The sequence below is a fragment of the Nanorana parkeri genome, unplaced genomic scaffold (assembly GCF_000935625.1).
Source record: "Nanorana parkeri isolate BGI_ZX_2015 unplaced genomic scaffold, ASM93562v1 scaffold12, whole genome shotgun sequence".
NCBI classification, from domain to species: domain Eukaryota; kingdom Metazoa; phylum Chordata; class Amphibia; order Anura; family Dicroglossidae; genus Nanorana; species Nanorana parkeri.
In genome coordinates this window covers 1057878-1068440 of record NW_017306280.1, presented here as the reverse complement: position 1 = coordinate 1068440, position 10563 = coordinate 1057878, and the positions used below count along the sequence as shown (strand labels likewise).

General features: G+C 42.8%; 1 protein-coding gene across 1 annotated transcript in view; it reads left to right on the top strand.

Moving 5' to 3' along the window:
• Nucleotides 1–10563, top strand: part of LOC108786685 (coiled-coil domain-containing protein 170-like) — a 37376-nt gene that overhangs the window by 16466 nt on the left and 10347 nt on the right. The window contains exons 6-9 of the mRNA XM_018556036.1: nt 2019–2163; nt 3360–3545; nt 5729–6046; nt 8165–8365. Coding sequence (XP_018411538.1) covers nt 2019–2163; nt 3360–3545; nt 5729–6046; nt 8165–8365 — 850 coding nt within the window. The remainder of the gene's footprint in view (nt 1–2018; nt 2164–3359; nt 3546–5728; nt 6047–8164; nt 8366–10563) is intronic.

The following is a 10563-nucleotide window of genomic DNA, read 5'->3' as shown; positions in this document are numbered from 1 at the left end:
TATATATATATAAAAGAAAGTATACAGTTGCTGTTTATTGTAATGTGTCATGAATTTATTCATGCGGACTTGTAAAGTTACCGAAAGGTCCACTTTAAAGGCTTTTAGAGCAGGCATGTTGAACTCAAATGAAACAGTGGGCTGCACTGAGTGGAATTAATCTTCAAGGGGCTGCATTATGTCTATTGAGAGGCCATATCTACTTAACTCCAGAAAAATTATAGCACTTCAGTACTTAATATTTTTGTAGCAATTGCAAGTTACAAAATGTTATCCCAGAGAAAGGGGCCATAAAACATCTCCTGGAGCAGCTGTAAAGCAGCTGGGACCTCATTCAGTTTTAATGCTTCAACCACTATGAGCCCTAGATGAGTTGGTCGCATGCAGCACTAAAAGCACTGGACATGTCTGGTTTACACTGTTTACCTGAATGGGATTAGCTTAATGCTGAAGTTTAATTGGTTTATATTTTGCCTTCTCTGGTTCCTCCTTTCCATCTTCATCAACATGTTTATGATATTATTAAATAAAACCTTTCCATTTTCATAATATACTTTATTTTAGATCCAGTGATGTCATCAATGGGACTTTGTGCTTCTCTGTGCAATGCAGGTGTTCTATCAAAGATTGTGACCGGTCACGTGCTCACACATTTTAACGTAATCCCGCCCAGTTTTTCGACGGTGGAATGTGTGACCGCCAAAAGGTGAAGAATGCCAAAGCTTTTTCAGCTGTTCCAGGGCAGATCGGCATCACAGGTTGTATGTGCAGGAGAACCGATCTGCCCTGGAACAGCTGATCGGTCCTGAAATGTCACCTCTATCTGACTTTGTGAAATGTAAGATCGCACTCACAAAGCCGGATAGAAGTGACATTTCAAGACCGATGACTGACAAAGCATTGGAATGCTTGACCTATTGGTGGTCACACATTCCACCGCCGAAAAACTAGGCGGGATTACGGTAAAATGTGTGACCACGTGACCGGTCACACATTCCACCGCCGAAAAACTAGGCGGGATTACGGTAAAATGTGTGACCACGTGACCGGTCACACATTCTAACGTAGTCACAAACTTTGATAGAACACAGGCAGATCATGGCTGGTGGGAGGGGCTGGCAGAGTGCTGTACATAGCTTCCTAAAACATCACAGCACCCTGCTTCAGTACTCCTATCAGTGACGTGCCGTGCCTTCTGTGCTGGGTGAGTTATCCCCCAGCCCGCCGAAGCTCCGCCCCTGCCCTGCCGACGCTCCTCCCCGTCCCACCAAAGCTCCGAATATATGAAAACTATATTCGGGCATACATAAATTCGTTTTCAGAACGCGCTGCGCATGCCTGCCTCTATCTTGGAGGCGGAGCGTATTATGTCACATGACGGTGACGTCACACTCTGAATGAGCGGTGGCCATATCAGCTGCCGGCGCATTGCGTATCGCCATTTTGGAGTGTATCTTGGTATACACCAAGATACACTCCAAGATGGCACCGCGCATTAGAAGAACGCGCCAGCAGCCGATATGGCTGCTGCTCGCTCTGCAGTTTCAGTGTGCGATTTCGGATTCAGTGGCTCCTTGCCTCCGAATCCGAAACAACATAAAAATGTGTTTCCTTTGACAAAACGAATGAAAATGTTCACACCAACCCCCCCACAAGTTAATACTCTCCACATGCATACATTGATTACTTTCCTGCTTCCTTGACTCCAAGAGTCTGCCCACACTGTGTGTAAGGAAAGGGTTCTTGGCTGATGTAGTTCTGGTGTTGTGCCTGGATCAGTAGGAAGTGACCTCCTAGCAACTGACCCTGCAAAAATATGACAAGCCTGGTGTCAATTTCACATTGTTTAATAAAAGCTGGTCCTTGCTACAGGAACAAGGTACAAGAAACAGTGCATGCTGGCAAATGGTGTAGAGGGGGGTTTGGAGTAAATTTGGGTAATGCCTGGACATACACTTAAGGTATAAGTTGTCTTTGAATGATGCAAGGATGATTTTCAATGTTTCCACCATCTGCAGGTTACACTTGATGGAAAGAGAAAAGGCGGAACAAAAAAACATTGGCTGTGAGAAAAAGCTCCAGGAGACTATTGACCGATTGTCCTGCTGCCTGAGCGTGAATGCTGAGATACAAGAGGATCCCCTCAATGTTTTGGTGACAAAGGTAATTCCCATAACCCAAGGCAGAAGTCTTAGTTCATTTTCCATCAGTCATGACATCATACAGATTCCGATAACCCCAGGCAGCAGTCTAAGTTTATCTTCCATCAGTCATGACATCATACAAGTAAAGCCGGTCACTTCTGTAGGGCACATATTAGAAGAACCTAGTGCTTGATTAGTAGTATGGCCACCCCAATCCAACACATTGACTTCAGGGATTAGCTGGGCCTGATAACAGGTGGCAACACTGTAGACTAGGCTTATGAGCATCAAGTAGATTAAAAGTGGCCCTAGACTTATAAGAGCAGTTGGATATGTAAAGGTGGCCATACACTTTACAACCATCGCAAGACCTTAGTCTTGCGATGGTTGTAAAGTAATTAAAAAAACGTATGATCTGCCCATCTTGGACAGGCAGATCGTACTTGCGATCATTGCAAGCCCGCCCCCTGAGGGACGGCTTCCAATGACCGCAATGCTGAACGAGCAGTGTGCGCGTGCGCACACCGGCCCGTTCGGCATTTGTCTCCCGAGCATCATTCAAACCAGCCGAGAATCGTAAGATTTTCGGCTGGTTTTCTAGCATGCTCCTTAGACAAAAGACGTGCGACCGTACAGTAGAAACAGTCGCACGTCTTCATTCAGACTGCACGATTCTCGTACGATCGCGGGATTTCCCGCGATTCTCGTACGAGAATCGTGCAGTGTATGGGCACCTTAGTACGATCCTATTGCATGGAGACACTTGATTGACTTTTAACCAACTCTAGAACATATGTTAATGTGTTAAGGCCCTGCACTGGTGGAGGAGGAGGCGGGCCCGGCGGTGGAGAAGGCTGACAGCAGATCAGGGCTGACAGGTAAGAGGTGGGCAGGGGTATGACCAGCCCACCTGAGACTCTGCAGAGCCCACCATAGAGAGTCTACGGTGGGCTCTGCAGGGTCACTCTCAGGTGGGCTGTGTGGGATCTCAGGAGGGCTCCGCAAGGAGCGTAGCTAGAAATCACAGGGCCCAATACAATATTTTGCTATGGGGCCCTGTGATTTCTAGTTACGCCCTTGCTTTGCAGTGATAACTATAGAGATGATGTATGAAAATTTTGCAATTTTGTATGTCCATGAAAACCAATCAGAATTTTTCCTTTAGCCATCTTTTCATGTTTCTCGTATGTGTATCCTAAGTGTAGTCTTTTCCAGGTAGAAAAGATGGTGAGAGAATGTATTTTGCATAAATCCAAAGTGACAAGCCTTGAAGACACCCTGGCCAGCCAACAAACGGAGTTTAAAGCCAGCCGGGATACCATAGTCAAGCTGGTATCGGAGACGGAGAAACACAAGAAAGCCATAGCCAACTTTCCAGCAGAGCTTAAATTGCTAAAACAGGTGAGGAGCGCTCCTGTGTTTGTCTCTTGTCCCCGACACAGAACAGCCACAACACTGAAGCAAGGTTTGTTCCTTGTCCTTGTTTCCACATTGAATGACACAGTGGGTCTCCATAACCCAAGGTTCCTCCTTACAGCTGTGGATGTCTGCGGATAAATGATCAATTTGACTGTTTCTTCTACAGATCCCAGGGTCATATTTCATGTAATTTTATTGCTTTGCAGATATAACTGTGCCTATGACCCACATTGTCATGAGTTGGGTCACACTTCAATCTCACATGATGTGTTATTTTCCAGTAAAATATAGAGGATGTTGTGTTACTGTAAAGCCAAAGTTTCTTGCCCTTGTTTCTGTAATATGTGATTTTGTTTGGAAAGGATGGGTACATGGCGTACACTACTATATTTATTAATGGAAAAGGTTAAGACCTTTCTCTTCAACTGAAACTCCAGCCATTTTTTAGATGTGAATAGAGTAGGTGAAGAGTTAAAATGCTCCTTCCTGTTTTTATCACTGTATGTATCCTCACTGGAGGAGTTTTCCCCTCATAGGAAGTGAGGGCATTCTCCACTATGAGGGTCACATACTGTGATACTCCTCACACCCCTCGGCGGGGACAACGAGCCGTGCACGCCACTGCCCAGGGCCGCTGCGAGACTCCTCCCACTCTCGTACGGCGTCCGGCGATGTCAATGCGCAGGCGCGCCTCGAGACTCCGCCCACTCACCCGAGTAGTCCGCATAAAGCCGCGATCCACCGTTTGATCGGCGTCCCACTATTGTTGAAGCAGGACGCTGATCAAACCAACAGCCCTGCTACTCCAGGATCCACCACTTGAAAGAGATTGCTGCTGACGTCCCTCCATTACAGTAATAAAAAGCCGAAAGAGATTCAAACCCTCCAGCACATTACTGTCCGTGCAGTTGCAGAGATTATCCTCATTTCCTCTGTGGTCACTGTGTGGACATATCCCCAGTGCTGCACAGACAGCTGTTGAAAAGACTGAGGTTCTAATCTTTCTCCACTCTAAGCAAAACTAGAAAAGTGGAGTTGGAGTTCAACCACTTAAGGACTTGTGATAAATATATCTCTCTATCTCATCTAGGACCTCAGTTAAGCCTTCAGGGATAGATAGATAGATAGATAGATAGATAGATAGATAGATAGATAGATAGACAGACAGACAGACAGACAGACAGATGCCCCCAGAATATCTGCCTTTCCATTGTACACACTGCCACCAGAACTGCTAAAGTTTCCTCTGTGTGAGCAAAAACTGGTAGGAGCAGCTCCTGCCATCCTGATTGCCCTTGCCCTGTTACAATCATTGATTGCACCAGTGTAGCACTCGCACATCATTGCAGGCTGATGTTTATATACAACCCAATAGATAGATACAGATGCATAGGTATGCTCCCTAATAGATAGATGAAGATGTATATATACAACCCAATAGATAGATAAAGATGTATAGGCATACACCCCAATAGATAGCTAAAGATGTATAGGCATACACCCCAATAGATAGGTAAAGATGTATAGGTATACACCCCAATAGATAGCTAAAGATGTATAGGCATACACCCCAATAGATAGCTAAAGATGAATAGGCATACACCCCAATAGATAGGTAAAGATGTATAGGTATACACCCCAATAGATAGGTAAAGATGTATAGGTATACACCCCAATAGATAGGTAAAGATCTATAGGTAATTAGGTATACACCCCAAGCGATAGATACAGATGCATAGGTATACACCCCAATAGATATACACCCCAAAAGTCTCATCTGTGTAAGCAATAGCTGTTGATAGTTTTAGCTAACCAGGTGAAGGCATGTGTGAGAGCATCGGTCGGGCTCTCCAGTGTGCTGCCAACACAGGGCAGCTTTTCTTATACTAAACACACATTATAAATATGAAAAAATGCCATTATCTTTTTACTTGTTATTCAGTCACAACCATTGTGTGACACCACAAAGTAGAAAACGGAGCCTGGGTGTTTAATTGACCAATATGGCTGCCCCCCTCCTTGTACATATGAATTGAACATAGAAACAAGGTTCTTTTAAAACATTAGCGATCAGTTGATTCACATCGGGCTGATCTATTTTACATGCTGATCTATAAGCAGCAAAGTCTACACATTCCCTTCACTGTGCTATATCTTGCATTCAGGAGCGAGACGAAGCCGTTCTAGCCAAGAGAAATGCTGACAGAGAAAAGGAAATTCTTCAAGAGAGAGTGAAGGACAACCATAAAGAATGGGGGAGCCTGCGCCAGGAACTGATGGAGAGGGAGCAGAAGATAAACGATCTGGACAGGACTCTGCATACTTCCGGCTACGAGGCTAAAGCTGCTCACAGCTTGCACCAGAGTTTCATAAGTCAGTTGGCCACCATCCTCGGCGGTGGATTTACAGCTGTTCCCAGAACCGAGGAAGACGTGAAGGAGCGGATCCAGGAAATGTGCCGCAGTGAGCACACATGGAAGTCTGTGAGTGAGATGCACTGAACTGTGCTGTATGAATAATTCACATTTTGCACAGCTTAGGGGGGAAAAAGTATATTTCTAGACCAGGGATGGGCAAACTCCGGCCCTCCAGCTGTGGTGAAACTACAAATTACATCATGCATTTGTCTCTGGGAGACTTTCCTGTGGCTGTGAGAATCTTGCAATGCCTCATAGGATTTGTAGTTCCACAAGAGCTGGAGGGCCAGAGTTTGCCCACTCCTGGTCCAGGCAGATAAAAACACCAATTCATGCAGATGCCTGTAAAAAAAACATTAAGAGGTCTATTTATAAACAATTTGCCGAGCCATTGGCCCTCCAAATCCCTCTGAATGTTTGTTCTGTGTGAAATGATGCACAAAACAGATGTTTTTCTTACATTTTCCTTATAAAATGATTGCATTTTCAAATGATATCTTGTAATGCAGCATTATGGCCACTAGGTGGGGCTGTGGAGCATAGGAAATAAGTATTCATTATATTTGCTCCTCAGCTCCATCTAGTGGCCATAATGCAGTATTATAAGATGACATTTTTAGTGTATTTTAAAAGCATACACAGAAGATTGGTTTTAGAAGAGATTTTTAAGGCACCCATAGACTCTTTCAATTCATAATAAAAAGCATAGACTTTATTTACAAATTTGGCTTCCTTCCAATTAATTGATATCTTTTTAAGTGTAAATATTTGCAAATAAAGTCTTTGCTTTTTATTATGAGTTGAAAGAGTCTATGGGTGCCTTAAAGTATGTTGTTCTTCTAAAAAACAATCTTCTGTGTGTACATTTAGTTGGGATGTTGCACCATAACTGACATGGTTCTTTCTCTATAAATTGTATTACTGTATTTTAAAAGCAACACGTGTAAGTACCTGAATTTGACTTGGTATTAGAATCTTCCACTGCTCTGTACTGTACAGCAGCACAAGGAGCAAAACAGGTGTGCTGTAGTGTTCATGTGCTAACAGGGAACATGACGACAGGAGGAGAAAGCAGAATGAGAGATGAACTCATCAGTCTGTTGCTTATGACACCTGTCAATGTCATTTATGTCACCTGACTGTGCAGCCTTCTGTGATAGTTTCCTTATCATTGTCCATTCACAGGCTGGGCTGGCCCTAGACCCGGCTGTATTGACTGCAGTGTAGTCCAAGGAGAGGTCCAGGACCTGGCTGTTCTGTCTAGCATTGGAACCTGGGCCACAGGACTGGCTAAACAAAATAACAAATCCTTCAATTTTGCATTTAGCTGTTTTGCCTTAACCACTTCAAGACTGCCGTACATATATACTGTATATAATGTCCTGCTGTAGCCATGATCTTGGTATGTTTTTTCAGCAAGTGGAGCACTTCAATGTACAAGTGATCCGGGCGGCTGTAGAGCCGCCTGTTCACTTCTACTCACCTGTGAAGGTGCCGCTCCACCCCCTGCCATGGTTTCCAGGCTCTTCCACTCCTCTGAGTGGCCTGGGACCTAGGCAGATGCACTCAGGATGGAGAAATAAAAATAAAAAATAAATAAAAGCAACCCCGCCACCTGCATTCTGATGCAAACACGCGTGTAGGCATGCACAAGTAGGTAAAGAGCGACTGTGCCACACGTTAGGTATCACCACAAACGTCAGAGTAAGATCAATAATTCTAGGGACATAATTCACTGTTAACTCTAAACTTGATGAGCAGTAAAGGCTTTTAAGCGTCGCCGATGGTCAATTATGAGGGCCAAAGTTTTTCACCATTGCCGGGCATGCAAAATTTTAAGGCTTGACATGTTTGGTATCGATTTACTCATCATGTTTGGTTTCTGTTTACTCGACATGACCCCGACTTTTATATTTTTCAAAAAAATTGGTATTATATTGTGTTTATGAGCACTAATATATTTATTTGTGTGTATTTGTGTTATTCTACAGGGCTTCTGCTTTCAGAAAATATATTGTTTGGGCTTTAAAGTCACTTTCTATGTACAAATTCAGATTTAAGCATACGTGTGCAAAATGAAAAAACAAACAAACAATGCTCTGGTCCTAAGGTGGTTAAATAGCAGGCTTAGCTTGCCAGTATAAATGTGTTTTAAATAGTTTCCCTTATTCCGCATTCCTGCAGACATGTGAGGAGCTTCAACAGAAGATCAACAAGCTCACCAAACAACTGGAGCAACAGCGGGATTTGTACCATGAGGCCATGGCAAAGTCCTACAAAGCTGAAGAAGTGCTACAAGAACAGCAGGATTCCATGAAGCATTTACAAGGCAAACTGGCTTCAGAAGAGATGATCAAAGATGGTTTTAATTCTGAGAGGAAAAGGGTAGGCGAATAGATGACGTGTCTGTGTTTTTATACAGCACTCGGTTGCTCTACAAAATCTAACAGTATTAGGGCCCTCCTGACATCTACTGAAACACCAGAATGTTATAAATGCAAAGTATAGTGCAGCTATGACGAACCTATGGCATGCCTGACACAGAGGGCATGCAGAGGCCCCCCTGGTGGCACGCAAGCCTGTTTGCCGGGGCCCGCACACTCCAAGTTTCCACCTGGGGTGCTCCGCGCAGACCTCCAGTGTCCCACCAGTCTCCGCGTCATATTAATTTTTAAAGATGGCTGCCACCATCTTTATAGATAAATGCTTAGGAACAAACAAAGCCGTCCCATGTTGAATCAGGACGTATACAGTTGCTTTCTGTTGGTTGAACTCGATGGATGTCTTTTTTTTTCAACCTAACTGCGTGTATATGTATATCTGAAGCAGATATGTGCATATACAACAATTGGGAATAATGATAATACAGGGGCCATGAGACACCTGGCTCATGACATAGCAAGCAAGTCATGGGCTAGAGACACTTTTTAAAGTGTATCTAAATCCAGAACCTAACACGGAGGAGGGTTAGAAATGTTGTCAAGCTTTAGTGGTCTCTGTGTCCCTCCAGTGGGAAGATTCGCCTTCATTGGTTCTGGTGACCATTGTTGACAGGGCTGAATGTGAGAGTAAATTGAAACTCTTTTTTGCCAGAGCCAAATAGAGAGGAAATCTTCTAAATGCTGTTTTTAAGTCTCTCCAATGGAACCCCAGACTGCCATTAAAGCCCAACAGGACTTCTAATCCTTCCCCAATCTAGCCAAAACCTAAAAATAATAAAATAAAGGAAAAAAGTTGTGTTTGGACATACACATTCATTTATTTCATATCATGGAGACTTCAGAGGCAGAAGTGGGAACACCAATCACTGAAACATCGCCCAGAATGATGGCAGGAAGATCTCACAACATACAAAGCCATTCACAACTCTGCCCCTAGTTATATCACCAAAGTCATCTCATAATAATATCACCCAAACCTTCCTCTCCGCTCCTCCCAAGACCTCCTACCCTCTAGCTCCGTCATCACCTCTTCCCATGTTTGCCTCCAGGACTTAACCAGAGCTTCTCCCACCCCCTGAAATGTGCTACTTGAACCTATCTGAGTATCTCCTACTCTGTCTGCCTTTCAGACCTATTCAGGGAAGCCTATTCCACCTCCTCTATGTAAAACTGTACATCTACTCCTTCAATCAGCTTACTGGAGTTACTGTATTACCTTCTGTATCACTTGCCCCTTCTAAATTGTAAACTCTCATGGTCATAGTCTTTCTAATTCTCTTGTATGGTATTGTATTGCAACTGTACTGTCTCTCCATATTTTGTAAAGTATGGGTGCAATACAAATCCTGAATAATAATAATAATAATAATAATAATCTCACCATCAGAGTCCTCAAGAAGCATAAGAAGCCAAGGGGTTGTGTATCCTTATACCAGGCTTCACTTAAAAACAATTACCTTTTTGGTGGACTCACCTTTTAAGAGTATATACATTTGCTCATGCACTAGACAATGCAGACATGCAAAATTTAAACCGTACCACTTTTGTTATTTCTAAATAACATGAAACCAAGGGGTAGTTACGGAGAATGCAGAATAATTTACTCACATAAATACAGCACTAAACAATTATAACATATTTTAAACATCTCTACAAATCTTAATCAATTTTCAGAGTCAAAGTACCTTCCATCCACATCTTCAGAATATAGTTATCACCTTTTCACTCTTAAAGTGGTTTACAAGCTATTTAATCTGTGATTTCAGTGTATCATTTTTCAGCTCTAACAGCGTGGCTGACACCAAAATTATAATAACTTCTCAACACACAAGAGATTTCGAGATGACCTAATACTCAAGAAAATAGGTTTTTAAAAGGAAAAAAAGACCTCTCATGAAAGAGGTTAAATAATAATTGTGCCAAGCTTTGCTTATTTAAATGTTCTTGAATTATATGTATTGCATCTTGTAGTTAATTAACTATCTATATAATAAGGACATAAGGAGTAACTAAAATGACTCAAGTGATTCTAGAAAAAATATGCTTGTATCATGTTATTTATCATATATATGTATGTGTAGATATATACATATATATATATATATATACACACACACGTATACTCTCTCTCTTCCCATCTCC